The sequence below is a fragment of the Haliotis rubra genome, unplaced genomic scaffold (genome assembly GCF_003918875.1).
Source record: "Haliotis rubra isolate DU_JTF1 unplaced genomic scaffold, ASM391887v1 Scf82, whole genome shotgun sequence".
NCBI lineage: Eukaryota > Metazoa > Mollusca > Gastropoda > Lepetellida > Haliotidae > Haliotis > Haliotis rubra.
Genome location: NW_025767546.1, coordinates 2,302,286 through 2,320,806, shown reverse-complemented (window position 1 = coordinate 2,320,806; position 18,521 = coordinate 2,302,286). Strand labels below are relative to the sequence as shown.

Genomic DNA, 18,521 nt, shown 5'->3' with positions numbered 1-18,521 from the left:
TACAATTATTCTGCTTCCTGCATGGTTTCCAAGCTGGATTTATACCATCCCTTCAGCCGCTAGCGACTGTAAGCAATGTTAGCCATATCTAAAATACACAAATATACTACGGTTAAAAACGGTGATAGAATAGAATATTCTTTGAATGATGAGGGCTTATATAACCCTCAAAGGGACAATAGTTTTACAGTACTTCAACCCCATCAAGGGCACAGCCACAAACAATCTAAATTCATAATCAGATCCAGGTTAGGACCCATGCTTGTCGTAACGGGATCGGGTTGTCATGCTCGTATCCCAATTGCGTAGATCGATGCTCATGCTATTGATCACTGGATTGTCTGATCCAGACTGGATTATTTACAGACCGCATCCACATAGCTGGAATATTGCTGAGTGCGGCGTTAAACAACAAACAAACATATCGTTTGTCAATACGGTAGATGTGCTCTTGGATTTCACAAATGCCTTACACGCCTAGCCTTCATTTCTAGGCTATCCTTTTACATTTAACTGTTACCAAATTTTTATGAAATGGCATAGCGTTAAACCAAAGATAAATTAAACGTGATTCGACCACAGCCATATTTGACATCAATCCTCAGCCAAAAATGTTTCTTAGTGACAAATGGTCATCAATTATTTAGATCCTTCTGTCTCTTTTGACGTCATTAATGACGTCATCACAAAAAGCAAATGTCGACCAGCAGGCTAAGTCCATTTTATCCCATTTTACACGAAATGGAAGCCGTGAGATCAATGTAGAGGCACTGAGTGCTATCTTAGTACACGAAACCCACCAGCTGTCTCCCCACAGATCTGATCAGACTTAACTGATAACGTTTCTGTTGAAGCTATGGCGTCAAGTGCACGCGGTCACTACAACGTCATGGCAACCCATGCTATATTCCCCCGCACGGGGCAGGCTGATACAGGACCTCTCGTGTAGAGATACTCCAGGTAATCTCCTAGCAGTACCGAACAGCCGAGGTTCACACACATGTTTCCCTATGTCATCATATTGGTTCAGTTCCAGTGCAGGTTGATGTCAAGAAGAAATGGAGACATTCATCAATGTCAGACGCGTCAATTTGCAAAATAAACACCGCTCATTGAAGTAATAGCACTGCTTTTAAGTTAATTATTCATATGTAAGCGCTTTGTGAACCCAGTCGGGTTTTAGGTATTATTTTATAGAGCGTAGATACAGTTTTCAGAGAAAAAATAATACCGAGATTTGTAAAGATTTTGGAAGTTTAGTTTAACCGTTTACAGACCGCAAGTGAACGTGCTGCAACCGTGAACCTTCTCACAGCACCAAGCTTTTAACATATGTTATATTGGGATTACACTTTGTAAGTGAAGTACACTTTCTAAAATGGAATTGTGTATTTCATGCCAAGTTTATATTTTAATAGACTATTTTTATATTGCATTGCTGTTTGTATAACTGACGTATTTGTCTAGTTATTTAACTTGCCTTTGTCGACAGATATTTATATTGTCTAATTTTGTTTTATCAATATACAACTTTGACAGTCATGTTATGGCAAAAATATATACGATGTGATTTTAAATTTTAACTCACTCACTCATCCACTCACTCGCTCACTCACAGCATCAGAATATGATCGTCTCTACTGGACGACGTGAAACAGTACGAAAAGTAACTCTGAAACATCGTCAAAACAATTAACTAAACTAGGTATTGTTGCTACCATGGCGCATATGTTCGCCATCAAAGATCACTGTGGGCAGATAGATCCGTCAGTCGGTTGAATGTCATCGGTGGACAGGCCCAGTGACTTCGGTCATCTAGAGCCATTGTTGACCAAGTTGATACTGACCACAATGTCCGTGTCAGTGACTAGATCTGTATACACGGAAGTCCACAAATAATGACATGACAAGAATTTTCACCCTAAGTTTGAACTTTATCTCCAGGGAGTATGAAAGGGAGGAAACAACTGAACTGATAATTTTGTGTTTAACTCGGCTGTGTTCGGGAACGTGGCGGAAACACCCAGAGCCCCTGCACGTGCAGCAGTCAAGCGAGACCCGATCTGACCCAGCAGCGTTAGTCTGTCACCGGCCAGCGGGGCAGCGACCTTTCACCCACCCGGGTCAAAGACTATTAGTGTGTCAGCCTTTCTCCTTTAATCTTGTGATATTCCTTCGTTTTGTGTACTACTTTTTAAAGCAATTTGTATATGTTAGAGGTGTATTTTAAATGTATATGTCTATAGTCGTCAATTAAAAATTGACATTACCCCCAACATTGTCGTGTGATATGTTTGCATGCGAATGAAGGAAGAGTTAAGATATCTGTATATATGTAGTGTTGTACTGAACTTCCCTTCTTAATACATGGATATATACTTATGCACACCTGTGACCGGGTGTAAAAACCTTGGAGTGCAGACTCTTTCAGTGTTGTCACAACCCCTAGTGTTCAGTACACAACCCTGTGCACTTTAAAGAACCCACGAATCCGTTGGTATATGACCAGATGGTGGCCACATGAATACGTGCAAACACCTAGTTGCGGGTACAGCAACATGCAGTAAACTTGGACAAAGTTCTGTAACAATGTGACCCAGTCCACCTAGCTGTGAATAGGTACCCCGTAAGGATGGGAAAGCCGCAACAACTCGGTGCGCCTTGTGGCAGCAAGAGTTGTATGATCCCCAGGGAGTTGAGATTGATAATAAGATGTGCTGTTGAGATTGACATTCAATTGATCGAGGGAAAAAATACCAGCGCCTTGAGCATGCACTAGTGCGTGGATATGTGCGCTATATAAATATCCAATAATAATCATTTAAAACCTGGAGTAAATGCTTTCTTTTATAGACGTACGCTGTCAGCTCCAATGATCCTCTTCAAACCAGACATAAAGGACCAATGGACTGATTTACTTCCAATTTCTGTTTGTATTTATACAACATAACAGTTGTATTTTATAATTTACATATACAGATTTTCAGATTACAGGGCGATCACACCAGGCCCCTTATTTAGAGGATCACGTGATTACAGGAAAGTCATGTTCAGGTTGGACAACTGCCTAATTGGTTGAAATTCGAATTCGCGATTATTGAGTTAAAACATCGTAGCATTCCTGATTAAATTTAGACTTAAATGTTTGATCAAGGATGTTGAATTCAAATGCCAGGTCATCAATTGTGAGTGCGCCAGCTTGTGTATACTACACACACAACATCGACACAACAAACTGCAGGTTATGTTAATTGTAAGACTGGTGTTTAAATATCAATAATTAATTACAAAATATGCCTACGGCGTTGTCCCATTTCAAAAGCATCAGTTCAATACATTCATTGTGGCACTGTTTTGCGTTTATAGAGAATTTGATATGCGGGACAGCTGGATATGTTTGGGGCACTTAATATTTTTATATTTATCATTTTAATAAATCATTCTTGCATGTAGTAGTATTTTTTATGTAACTCGAAATTTTATGAAATATTTTTCACGTTTAATAGATATAGGTGATGTTGATTATTCTCTCTCTCTCTCACTCTCTCTCTCTCTCTCACACACACACACACACACACACACGCACAAATACTTATACAAGTGGGCTGTGGGTAGCCTAGTGGTAAAAGCGTTCGCTCGTCACGCCGAAGACCCGGGTTCGATTCCCCATATGGGTACAATGTCTGAAGCCAATTTCTGGTGTCCCCCGCCGTGATATTGCTGGAATATTGCTAAAAGCGGCGTAAAACTAGTCTCTCACTCCCTACTTATACATGTGGTTGCATGTTATCGTGCACTCCACACACGCAACTGGCATTTGGCCACGGCATCACTTCGGGAACTTTTGATAAACACTTGCACTATCGATGTTTGCATTGTAAGGGATTTCAATACAGGCACTTGGAGTTTTAGTTATTATCAGAGACCATATAATAATAATAATATTATATGGTCTCTGTTATTATACATGTATGTCAGACATAACTGAGACTGCATATGCTGTGAAATTTCTCAAAGTTCATTAAAACAATAATAAAATTATAAAGCATTAATCAATGAAGCACCTTGTTATTGTCGACGAATAGAAATCCAGTGATTGCCATCATGAACATCGGTTCCCAACTACGCAGATCGATGCTCATGCTGTTGATCACTGGATTGTCTGGCCCAGACTCGAATATTTACAGACCGCCGCCATATAGCTGGAATATTGCTGAGTGCTGCGTAAAACTAAACTCACTTACTCACTAGTGACTATACGATCACCTTAGTGCTTCGTGAAACGTGGCCCAGGTCTTCACAGGTCTGTAAGGGAACTGACTCGTCAACAATTACGCCGAAACGCCAAACAATAAATGTAATAATACACCTATCAATGTACTGGTTACACTTTCTGGAAAAGTACCAGAATGTTGTAAAATCGTTAATCCAGACATGTGCAGTGATGACTAACTACGCCAAATGACCGTTTCTGAGGACGAGGAAACGCTTAAGCTTGGCTCCGTCTTCACGTGGCACATGTTGTCGCAGCGCACGTAGATCCGGGAACCAGTGACGGACACAGCCGTCGCATATATCATTACAAAAGATCCAATCCCATTGTTGAAAAAGATCTACTCACGTTGTCACATCACATAATTAATGGACTCAGTTTTCATCTGTAATATATTTGGAACGAACAATTAGCTAAGAGTCACTTAATCTTCCCTGCTTGGATGACGTGACACTGCACCGGTATAATGGACACTCCATTCTCCGTAACAGCCTCCAGTTCATGGGGCCGTTCTACAAAGTTGAACAACTGCGCGCAGCTGATATATCCACACGCGACAAGCCTGGTACTGTCTCTCCAATCAATGTCTACCATTTAGGTATACTCAAATGCAAAAATAACTGACCATAGGATACGATCATGGGATCATAGGATAACTGGGATAGATGAACCTTTGAACTGGGATAACTGAATAATTAACCCAGAAGAACGAGGGACTTTGAATTAGAATAGTTTTAACATTTGTATTAATTTAAATTTTTGTTTCAATTCTATAAGGTCCAATGGGTCGGTATGAAACCAGGTTAACAACGGTACACTTTAAAGCTTATAGACGGAACTCGGTTTGAGTAATACGCTCCTCGACTCCCCCTTTATCATACACACAGCCCAGTTACTTGTGTCGTTGAGTATATAAAGAAACCTACAATCATTTCTAAAAGAAATATACAGTCATTGATAGATTATGCGTTGATAGTTCAAATACTGACAGGCCCGATGTAAAAACATGTTTTATACGCTTCAGTTGTCACCTTCAAGGTGCAGCGAGTTTCAATTTGCTTTGAAAAGATTTCACGATTTGATCAGTTGTTGCAAAGACTGTATTATGATTCATATATGTCCTGTTTGAATGAAAGTTTACGACAGACATGTCACAGTTGGATGTGTCATCCATCACGCATGCCTGTACACTCCGTCACTCAGTGGGACAATAGATACCAGGGTTCAACACTGTATAAATTTTCTGCAGTCACCGAACATATAAACAGCTGTAAATAGGTCTCACCACATTCTGGATTGTTTACAAACCGCCATCTTGAATGGCTCAGCGGGGTGTTGCAAAACAAACAAACACGAATAAGAACAATTTAGAGTGAGTGAGTGTGGTTTTACGCCGCTTTTAGCAATATTCCAACAATATCACCAGAACACAAGAAATGGGCTTCACACATTGTACCTATGTGGGGAATCGAACCCGAGTCTTCGGCGTGACGCTTTAACCACTAGGCTACCCTACCGCCCCAAGAAATATAGAATAGCAATAAGTAGGACATTCGAATAAGGTACATAGGCGGAAGGAAGGTTTACAAGTGAAAATAAGACAGAAAAACAACAATTATAACAAAATTAACAATAACAGAACGTACAGTCTAACACCGTTGTGACGAACCTCGATGTGTCGAACATAAGGTTGTTTCGATGTAAAAGCTTGTTCCTAATTGTTCTTTGTTCGTCGTTATTAGGTTGCATCGAACATCGGATAAGTCGAATATTGTACAAAGGTCTATTCAATTTCGAGACAACCGTGTTTGACTGTATCTAAATGAATGCAAACAGCCGTTGACTAAAAAACACATGTTCGAATTCACCTTCATCCGATACTAGACATAAGTAATGACACTGTGTTTATGGAACTATTGTGATGACAGTATTTCTTTGACTTTGTAATTCGTTGTGACAAGATGTCTCCCTTAGTCTTGTCAGAATCTGATGATCGTGGTTCGAATCCCAGTCTGTTCCACGATGAGGATCTCTATTCATTGATGGTTGTTATCGTGGCGTTATGTATGTCGGGAACGTTGCCCCGTGATGTCGTACGATGCCGTTGTCGCGGCAGACTGCAGTTATTAATGACGTGTGAGAGCCGAGTGAGATCGCTCACCGTAATACTAATCCTTTGTGTACAGCATTCTTTATGTCGTACTAAAAACAGCACTATTGACATTCAATATAAAATGCATTTAAGTCGACCGAAAACAATGATGTGCCCACATCGGGGCATGGTATTGACAATGGGCGATCGATCAGTGTATATTACGATGTCAACCTCCTCCTAACCTATGAATTACCACTGATGCCAAATCAATCCATTGTTTTTTTATAGAACGCCTTCGAGTTAATCCGGATGTATTGATCATAACAACAGGTAGTCATAATCTCAACTGCACATTTTGATTGGACAAATTGCTGTTCCTAGAACGCCATACATCATTTTATCGCTATCGGCTGTACAATAGCAGTTTAACTGACAAACTGCCTCCTCACGGTCGACGTGTCTCGCCAACAGCGGAAGGCAGTAATGGTATTGATTCCCACTCAGCATGTGCCGACATCGCGTCGTGGTCGGACTGTACCTGTATTCGCTGAATTGAGATAGAGGTGTGATTGATTAGTCGGATTCAACCAATGACGATTGTATTGCAGCCGTCGTGTTACATGTCGCGGGCGGGTGACAATGTTACTACACGCCGGTGTAATACAGAACCCGTGCCGTTCACGAGATCTCGTCAAGCACAATGAAGAACTCTGCTTAAGCTGTTAGGTCAGCTCGCCCTGTTGTTACACGCCCGGTTAATATGATTCCACAATTCACGGTGTTTGAAAAGACCTCTCTCAGGGAATAACCTTCTCCTACCCTTGTATGGTTCACAGACAGCGAGCGGGAAGAGACAGTGCGCGACGACTCTTGCAGAAGGTGAGAGCCTTCAGATCAAGTGGAAAAAGAAGACGAGCGAGCCGGCTGTCGGGCAGTCGGTCGGAAATCGATGGTGCGACACACGAGGTTGGCATGGAGTAGCTGTGTGCCGGAGCTAGCCGACTATGGCGGCAGACCCAAGGAAAACGGACGAGAGTAACAAACGTCGACCGTCGTCTGCACCGAAAACCAGCGATATGACTAATATACCAAAAATTGTGTTAGAGGATAAAGATCGCGGAGACCCGGATGTATGTGTCTTATCCCCCTACCAGACAGATATGGGGTTGCCGGCTGCTTCAATGCCAAACTTGGCACTTGATCGTTTCGGGGAAAATAACTCCGATGGAGGGTCCGATTCTAAACTGGGTGTGTTCTGCTCCCCCCGGATGACCCGTAGGTCCGTGGATCTGGACATGAGCAACAGAGATCCCAACAAAAAGGACATGGAATGGCTGGAGGCGTTTGACCAGTCCAACTCCCTCCGAGTACTCTCGAGCTCAAGCAGGGTGGGTAGCGCGATTTCTCTAAATAGTGAATGCACAGCAAGAAGCATAGGATTAATATCCAACGATTCTTCTTCAGACAGCACTTCTATGTCGGAACGGTTTGTCGAGCCCACCGGCGAAAAGGCGGCTCAACTCCGGCGTCTAATGTCCTACCCTGAAGACCGAACTAGTGTTGACTCGGGGGTCACAAGGGCCTCCCAATCCTGTGCCAATCTCAAAGCTGCTCAGAAGGAATCCTTAGAACGGGGAGACATCACAGAGGCCAAGTTGTGTCTCCTTCCATCCGAATCTACCGAGACGTACAGCCTTGACGACGATGAACTTCCCAATGATAAGTCATTCGAGGAGGTGTATGACGAAGCATATAGACAGCATATTGTTTGCTATAAACGTGGCCCCAAATCGTTTCGAGATGGAAGAATTAGACAGTGGCTACAGGATATGGATAAAACGCCGCAAAAAGAAGTCAGTGAGTGATTCAATTATATTGTTAACGTGTACAGTAAATGGCTATGAACGCTGAATGTTCCGTGTATCCAATAATGGCACCATCAATGTCAAATTCCAATCGCCTGGTCTCCAACCAAGGTTAGGCATCGATTATCAACTCAGCTGATAGGATCATTAAGCTAATCTGGAATATGAATGCAACTTTTAACTAGTGGAATTTACCAGAGATGTCAAGCCAAACCAGATGACACATTAGAAGGATTGGATGTTGGTCTTATTCTGAATCATTTTCCGTATGGATTCTTTACAGTGTTGTGAAGTAAGACATTCTGTATTTGTTTCCTGTTCTGTTCCACGAAAACTAAAGCGAATCTGGAGTTACTACTGTGTTTTTGTTGTACCTGTTTTCAAAGGGAGAAAGATTTTGTGAGAAACAATTTATTTGACCTTAAAGCATCCCCCAGCACAGCTCTTATAAATGGACACTGTTAAGCCATGGCATGAATTTGTTCACTGGTCTAACTAGAACTTCGTATTGTCATGATGTCAACCCTTTGTTAGAACCATCAATATTGAAGTGACAGAGTTTGTTATTAGTCAGTTTAATTGATTCCCTGAGTAAGTGTTCGGTTTGAACAAAAACAAGCATTCCTTGTTCCGTTACATATCCCTTTTTCTTATATGTCATTATGAATGTGTTTATATTATGAAATATGTTTATATTATGAAATACTTACAACAAATGTTTAATCTTTTTATACTATTTTTTCAATGCATGTATTTGAGCTGCTGCAAATAGACTGAATTGATTAATATAGCATGTGTTTTGTGTCCTATGCGGTCAATACTGGAGGTGATAGTTCATTTAGCACTTCATCAAATATTTATCTACACATAATGGGGTAACACCCAACGAGAGGCGTAACACTTTCTGTATGAAAATTATTTTTGACCTCCTTGTTAGTTTAGGGGAAGATTGAGGTTATTGATGTAGTCTGCTCAGCAATCGTTTTGATAGATAATGAACCGTGCGATCTGACAGAACGCTGGGGCCTGGAGTTAGGGCAGGTTTCTCTTGTGATCAATACCACCCATAGGATTCTCTTGTGAGGGGTGACATCGATATATATGGCAAACAGCATTGCATCTCAGGACCCTTCCTGAAATAATTCAAAGTTGAGTCAATTTAGAACGACGTTACTATCTATTTTACTATATTTTGTTTTGTTATCGAGACATGTTCACTATTATTTTTACTTATTCATGTACTTGTCATGAATATGTGTACGATAATAATATTTTGAAATGAAAACAGGTTTGATATGGCGAGAGGATGTATATGTTTACGGTTCTACCTGAATTACGATACCATATACTTTAAAGGCTGGACATGTATGGCTGACAGTGTGACACCATCGTGACATGTGTGACATCTGGTGACATGTTTTACAGGATGCCAATTTCATACGATCATTGTCATCACGTGTAACCTTTTGATTGACACGTTGTGCCACATGTTGCTTGACAGATGTTTAACATGTTGTGTGTCACGTGATCATTGGTTTAATGTGTGACATGTTATGTGACATGTCACATAATGTATCACACGATCATTGCTGTAGCGTGTGACATGATGTTTGACACTTTGTGTGGCATGATGTTTGAGCAGCTGTGTCACATGATGTTTGACACTTTGTCTGACATGATGTTTGAGCAGCTGTGTCACATGATGTTTGAGCAGCTGTGTCACATGATGTTTGACACTTTGTCTGACATGATGTTTGAGCAGCTGTGTCACATGATGTTTGAGCAGCTGTGTCACATGATGTTTGACACTTTGTGAGACATGATGTTTGATCAGCTGTGTCACATGATGTTTGACACTTTGTCTGACATGATGTTTGACACTTTGTCTGACATGGTGTTTGACACTTTGTCTGACATGATGTTTGACACTTTGTCTGACATGATGTTTGACACTTTGTCTGACATGGTGTTTGACACTTTGTCTGACATGATGTTTGACACTTTGTCTGACATGATGTTTGACACTTTGTCTGACATGATGTTTGACACTTTGTCTGACATAATGTTTGATCAGCTGTGTCACATGATGTTTGACACTTTGTCTGACATGGTGTTTGACACTTTGTTTGACATAATGTTTGACACTTTGTGTGACATGATGTTTGACACGTGTGACATGACGTGTGACACTTTGGGTGACATGATGTTTGACCAGCTGTGTGGTCTGGGACACATCTGTGACGTATATGGTCAGAGGTACCACAACTACACAGATATGAAAGGCCACAATATAATACGGGCTTGCAACACTGAGTGCACTAATATTTCACCTCTGGATCTGATATGCCACCTGCAAGTACGAGCCGTCACATTGTTATCTCACTGAGTAGAGTACGTGAACCCAACATGACATGTGAGTTAGATAGAGATAATGGTATCATTTTAACACATATTACGCCTATAAGATAATGGGTCATACTCAAGCTAATGCGATCATTGTGTAAACTCGACCTAAACTGACGGTCAAAAGAAAGTATACACCCATATTTGACGGTGGCTAGAAATGAAATGATCAGGAAAAGCTATTCGAGGACTATGTTTTTGAAACTTGTAAAAGAGTTATGTTTTGGAACTTAAGTTTGCAGTTTTTCAACGACAGTTTTCAGCCTAGCAATGTTTTGACATTTGTAATGGTCAAATCCAATATTTAAATTTATACCTTTTTTGTCTGGTTTAGTATATTTGTTATATTGTAATCAACACAAAAATGAACATATTTCATGTTATAATGTTGTTTTCGGTTATCACACCATTTCATTTTGTATTATAATTATTTGTTTTCGCAAAAGTAACTAATGACATGGTTATATTTTGAATACAGGACGTGTATATTATTGGTTATTTGATGCAACAGCAAATCACTTTCCGGCAACGTGGAATTGTTAAATAGGTGTATTTTTTATCATTCTATTTGAGTGTTTCTTTGTTTATCAATTTGTTCACATTTTGGGCCACATAGGAAACGGTTTTTCGTATTGGTAGCAAATGAGTGAACATTTGTCAGCAGTATGGTAGAGTTGTCGACCGTATCCCGCCAGGATCCGGGCTGTGGGGTAGCCTGGTGGTTAAAGCGTTCGCTCGTCACGAAGACTTGGGTTCGATTCCCCACATTCGTAATATGTGTGAAGCCCTTTTCTGGTATCTCACTCATTAACGTACTACCGCGATCCATTAGTTGTAGGTTCGAAGCCAAAATGATTCCCTTTTTGTGAGCGTCATATAATGTTTCTGGCAAACCTCGACCATCACTTTGGGCTTTCCTACCACACCGCAATAAAACTGAAATTTTGTTCAAAGCCCTGTTCAAATCCAACGAAAGCTCTCGCTCTTAATTAAGAAGACAAACCTTGGCTTGAGATTTTGGAATTTCTCATGTTTCCTGTTATTTCGGAAACAGACATATTTCCTCAGTTTGTTTTCTGTTCTGATCGTGATCAGTGGTACAATTTCCTGGCAAACAGGTTTTTGGTTAGTGGCGGTTCCTCATGATCGTTTCTCATCACGTTCCGTCTAGCCCATCTAATACCACTTTCAATACCACTAAGCATCACTGCCTCGGGGCCTTCTGATTCATATACCACGACAAAGCAAGTACATGAATAATGAGCTATAACAGCCAAACTCAGCTTGAAAATGTATAAACTTATCAAACACATTTCTCGGATGGAAACTTTAATCCTGTAAAGGGATATTTACGCAGCATCACAAATTACAAATTGGCTGATAATACTTTGCGGACTAGGATAATTTAGCAAATATATACAACTTCTTTGATGGGCATTCTAGAAGTTGAGGTGATGAAGAAAGATGATAATTTTATGGATATACAACTTCTTTATGGGTGTATAACTTCTTTATTTTGTGAATTGTCGAGCACTATACATAAAATTATCATTCTTCTTCAAATAGTTACAATTTGTTTATTAACGAATGTTAAAGGTTATGCCAGTTGGTTTTTTTTACAAAATTCAGAAGTTTTTTATTTCTTGTACCACTCAAAAGAGGCCTACCGACGTTAATCATGTTCATGTTTACTGTTAATGTCATGAAAATGTCTGGTATGTGACAAATCCCTGACTTGGTTAGCTGACATAGACATCTGTTTTTTCTGTTCCTCTTTCACTCGCCACGGTTTGGCTTTCTGGACCATTATAGAAATATGAAGAAAGTAGTTGGATCCATGACCGATTCAGTAACTGCCAGGGGCGGTGGGGTAGCCTAGTGGCTAAAGCTTTCGCTCGTCACGCCGAAGACCCGGGTTCGATTCCCCACATGGGTACAATGTGTGAAACCAATTCCTGGTGATCCCCGCCGTGATGTTGCTGGAATATTGGTAAAAATGGTGTAAAATCCAACTCACTTAGTAAGTGCTATCACTGTGTTGCATTGTCGCGGCCCGACCGCTAGTTCACAGGCCAACACACGCAGTATATGCCTGTTTGCAATAACGATACAAAAACGTCTACCGTCAGTATTATCGGTTAAACATCACACATACAATAAGAAGTCGATGGACAGGGGACGTTGTAAGAAACAGAGGAGATACAGGCTCGAAAATGTATGTATACATCACAAACCCGAGAATGTATCCTGATCAAATGTTCGCCCTGATGGTTGTGTTACTTGACGCCCTGGTACGTATCATTGTGTTCAGAGATACAATTGCGTTTGTGTCTGCATGACCAGAACGCGTGTCATTGTATTCCTGGCACTGGAAGCGTTCTACTCTACCGGCTTGTTTCGCAGTTTCTACATGAAAACAAGGATCACCCCCGAGACACTGTATTGTTTAAACGATCGATTGGACACTTCTATCGTCTGCTCACTGCCGCCGAAGCAGCCGACAATTGTCGTCTGCAACTAAGAAGCTCCGGCATGTGATATTCATAAAGCGGGGGGAATTACAGGCTCTCTCTGATACAATCAAGCGATTGTTGAGGATTGCGGACACTCAGCAGTGACTTTCCCTCTTTGGCCAAATTACCCACAAATTATCTGGGATAATTCACCATATCGTACCCGCCATTAAGGGTTGTTTGGTTCTGAAGTCTCAATAACAAGTAAAATGGCACAATCGATTTGCGTGAGGTAAAAATGAGAACCAAAAACATCACGTCTCCCTCACATGGTTACGATTACTTTTCTGTATTTCTGTACCTATTGCCTCATCGCTGTTTCAGGTTGTAAATTCGTTCGATAGCCGAAGTAGACCATTGTAGACCTACAGATCACTTCAAAACCTGATAATCGTCATGGGACGCGACCTGAAGGTTAGAAAGCCATGATGCCATTGCGTTGAGACCCTCCTGTCACCGAGCGTCAATCACAAGTCTAATCCCGCTCCAGATCCTTGTAATATTTTCCAGTCGACAGTCGAACCAGTTTCCCCTGGTTAAACAGACAGAAAGTAGTCGATTTTCTGAATGTAGTAGAATCGAGGGGGCGTAAAGTGCTTGAGGGAGTATCTCACCAGAATATCACGCTCAGGGACAAAATGAGTTGAAAATTGATACCATACTCTGGCAACGCAGCTTTCACAAACAGAGTGCAGTTTTTGACGAATAACTACTAAAGAACAGGATCAATATAACGATCATCCGTACGATATCCCAATGGTCTTTAGACTGAGATCATCGCATAACAAAGGCTGACAGTCAGTTCCAAATGCACATTCAAAGAATGGTTTAGTTTAAGTTTCGGCATTCTTTCAAAGTGATAGATTTCTGGCAAAATATTAATGCTCATGTTATTTCATTGGCAACCCTTTCAAGACAAGGCATTAGCATGTTCCTGGAGTTACATCCACCTGGGGACGTGTCAGATATCGGTATGACCAGGAACTTGCCACAAGCATGTTACTTTAGCTAAGTAAGATCTCTCTAATGCGTCCTCTTCCTATCAAAACTTGCCGAGCAAAATCAATCTCTACTGCATCGACGTCAGTGGTCTGCGGCCGGGTGATATTGTATACATATTGGCTCAAAGGATGTGATCTAAAAGCTATTGACACACCTGGCGAAGCCGTTATTGAATTTAGCCGTACTTTCCAAGTTTTGTAGATGATGGATGACCTGGGGACCCTTTTGAGAGCTTACCATTAAGGTAATGTCCACCGTTGCCGAACATCTTGAATTACCTAAGCATCCGTTCAAGCTAACTTTGCCTTAAGTGATGTTTTCTAGCTGAAAGGTGAACCTTCTGATTCAGTTTAATGGGGTGACCGTTGCTGCTGAAACATACATACTGAACGAATTTAGTAATATTTCTCCAAAGATAGCTTAAAGTGATGTCAATTTTACCTAAAGTTTGAATTCTTTCCTCTGTCCAGCTAATGTGATGTCCAGTTTTGCCGAAAAACGAATCTTCTGATTCAGCTTAAAGGATGCCCGTTGTCGCTGAAATGTGTTGAGCTAACTTGGAAACCGTTCACCAAACTGAGCTTGAAGTGATGTCACTTTTTCTGAAAGATGAACGCTTTCGTTGTTGCTTGCTGAAAGGAGGTTCCCCTGGGTGAACCCTTGCTCAAACTGTTGCTGAATGTGATAGATTGTCAATAAAACCGTTGCCCAAAGTAATATATTGCCCAAAATATAAAGGTGAGCATGTACGTCTGTTTCTGCCACCTGCTCGGTCTTCTGCTCGTATGTGTGTCTTGGTCACATACGAGGAGGATAAGTGACTGTTGTCGCTCATCTAGTGAAAGTACTTGTTCTGAAGCAGGCGAAGCCTGTACAATAATTGTTTAAACTATTGTTTATTTGAATACTATTAACACATCAAGCGTTTAAAATTCACCGCCATATAATCACATGATATAATACTGCTGGTGTATAATTTTAAACAAGTGATATGCAATGGAAAATAACCCCAAAATCCAAGATTGCCAAGTCAACGAATGAAGTATGGCAAATATGTAAACCTAATAATTATTTGTTAATTATATCAGTATCATGGTTAACAAGATATTTGTGAAATTCCATTTCTTATAATTATGTATTTTTATTGTTTATAAGTCAGTAAGTCAATTGAGTGCATGACTTTACGACTTGTGTTGTGATATGCCCAAACGAGGACACAAAACAATGGCATTTGTTGTGATTTTGATTATTCTTGTATTATTCTACTTGTTACACACGACAAACATCCTATACACTTGGTACAAGTTGTTTATATTTTTATGTTATTACATGCCAATTCTATTGTTATAACGTTTATACTATCTTCGACAACAACATGGACGACCGGAAGTGCTAAGGGTACTTACCTCCCTTTTAATGTCAACAATCTTAAAACTGTACGTGTCACATTGAATAGAGCTTATTGTTACCAAATGTTGTAAGTGTAATTGTTTTTGTTTAGTTTCCAGTGGCTTTGTAAAAAGACTTGGAACGTCATGCAGCAAAGAACGGGTTCGAATCCACACATGGATATTTTTATTGAAGCCCTGTTTGTGTGTGAAATCAAGGTTTGCTGTTTCACGTATTGATTCATTTGACGGAAAGGCAACTTCAGCTTCTGTTAATATTAGCTATACATGTATACAGGTTACATGCACGTACTCAAGAAACCAACATACGTACGTACGTAAAGGCAACGAGAACTGGGGTTATCAGAATCAGCATGGACCACTTCTTCGAAACACGTAATGATTGTTTCACTGTGAAATGTGGGATTGCTTTTACACAAGTTCTTTAGGGCATATGAAACATGTTTAGCGAAAAATGTATTTTCTCAGGTAAAGGCGAAGGACATTTAATTCTTTCCACTTTTAAATGGAACAAAAAACAGACTTTAAAAGTTACCTTATTTCCGGCTGCTCGTTACACCCGGACGGTGCATGTACACATTTTCACCTATTGATTATTCTGGTCCAAAGTAGGCATATTTTGTTCTTTAAACGCTGTAGGTCCCGGAACTAACCGTGTAAGATTTGGTTTTCAGCAACCTATGCTTGTCGTAAGAGGCTGCTAACGAGATCAGGTGGTCAGACTCGCTAACTTGGTTGATGCAAGTCATCGTATCCCATTTGCTTGGGATAGGATGCCAATGATTTCAATCACTGGATTGTCTAGGCCAGACTCGATCATTATCAGGCCTCCGTGAAAAGCTAGGATGCTGTTTAGTTCGGAATTAAGTTAAAAACAACAATAAAAAACAAAACAAAACAAAAACACAAAAAACACACACACATTGTGGACATGTTTTATACGTTAAAACGTTATCTGGACACTTAATTTGACCTTCTCATTCACTATAAAATACTGGAAGGCACACTCCAGGTATTATGTACAACCTTGTGTGACATAATGACGTCTATATATAATAGAGGTACATGTAATATTGCCAGGTGTCACAGTGTATTATGACATCCTAATGATAGTGTGCCTTCCACGATATGCGCGGTATGTGCCACACTTAGTCAGAGGACGCCCCTCCCCTACTCCTCCAACCTCAACACCCTACCCCGTCATTATCAGCCCTCACACACACTCACCCCAAATTCGCACCTGCCCTGAGAAATGTGTTTTAACTGTAACGTATAAATCTAGATCCTGTGTAGCTTAATAAGAGCCAAAATTGTCCAGTGATTGTTTTCACATAAAACATTACTTTAAGGGCCGACGTTCTCTGACAGTAGCGCCCCAAACATGAATTCATTCAACGACCAGTGACACCAATTATAGCAGCCTGCCGTATATGGCCCTGTTTAACCTTCCCATTTAATTCTGCTTTTTCTTTATCTTAATAAATATGCCCATATTTGGTAAACACTGATTCTCCAGATTGATTTCTGGGCAGGTTCCAGGCTGGTGGGTTGGCTCGTATTACCCAAACAGCACATTCACTACGATAGCTTAAGAACACTTCAAATTTGTTCTTCTACAGATTCTGATAAAGGTGGTCGACTCGGCCGTGGGCGGACATAACTGTCGTAATTAAATTTTTGTGATTACATGTCTCCCCCAGATTTCCGTGAATGAAATGGAATAAATCGCTTAATTTCATTGTCTGGCAAATATCAAAGGTTATTATAATCTCTGACATCCAACAAATATATGACTGTCGTGACAATTAACCTTTGTTCATATTTCCATTGCTTTTGACTGAATGTGTTTGTTTCTGACGGTGGTAGGCCTATATAATATAAATATTGCTCAATTCAATGAGTCGGGTTATCTCCATGGAACAATCAATACAATATGTGTGAATATATTACTACATAAATTATTAACATGGTAATATATATGCGCTTTCGCACAATGTTTTCCCATGGGAATCCTGTTGAAACTGTGATGTTTAAAGACTTATTTTCGTATTGATCGTCCCAATTAACATATACTTGAGTGATATGAGACAAAATAGAAAATAGTTTTCAGTTTGACCGGATAAAACGAACTACGCTAGCTTTCTTCGCTTTGCTTCACCCAAGAGCCGGGGAGGTAGCTCTCTGGTTAGGGTGTTTGTTCATCACACCTTAGATCGCGGTTCAATTCCCTGCTGGTACTATGTTCAAAACCTGGTTCTGGTACTCCTCCGTGAGAATTCGGCATATAAATAAATGTAATTCATACTGTAATTCTTTTCAGCCAAACTTTTTTCTATTCGTATAAATACTAACCGCTACTGGCAAATACAACTGTGCTTGCTACAGTCGCTTGTTCGACTTATCTGACATCGTTATATCCGGAGTAAACAGTATTTTGCATGTCCATAGATGCTGCTGTGGGTTTAGCAGACTGATGTCTCGAAATCGATTTCGACCAATGACAGTTCAGACCTCAGTGCTACCAGTTTAATCTCGTTCTTCGGTTCTATCAAGACAACAGCCTCTTCAACCAAAAAGATAGTTCACAGTATTTTATGCAAATCAACTTAAGTCTATTTTCATACTGCACAATTATCGAATATAATCGTTAAGGTGGCAATGCAATAGATTTCACTGAAACTGGGCATTGCAGATATTTCGAGTTCGAGTACGTTTCAGGATGCTTAGTGTTAACTAAGCTATAAAAATAGCGATTACACGAACAGCCATTACATATCGTTTGTAACCATGCTTATAACATGTAGGTAAATTAATTCGCAAACGTTATTTTTTGCATGTGATAACTACATTTATAAGGTGTAGCAGTATATATTCTACATGCTTCTTACGATTTCGACAGTTTATACATGACCCTTGTTAAGCCGAAGTATTAGAGATCTCAGAAGATGTTTCGAGTTAAGC

General features: G+C 40.2%; 1 protein-coding gene across 1 annotated transcript; it reads left to right on the top strand.

The window, feature by feature from the left end:
• The first annotated feature begins 6,858 nt into the window (after positions 1-6,858).
• On the top strand, positions 6,859-9,021 carry LOC124262003. The gene has a single exon (XM_046696414.1). It carries the CDS (start codon positions 7,373-7,375, stop codon positions 8,231-8,233), a length of 861 nt encoding a protein of 286 aa, XP_046552370.1. The 5' UTR covers positions 6,859-7,372; the 3' UTR covers positions 8,234-9,021.
• The last annotated feature ends 9,500 nt before the right edge of the window (positions 9,022-18,521 follow it).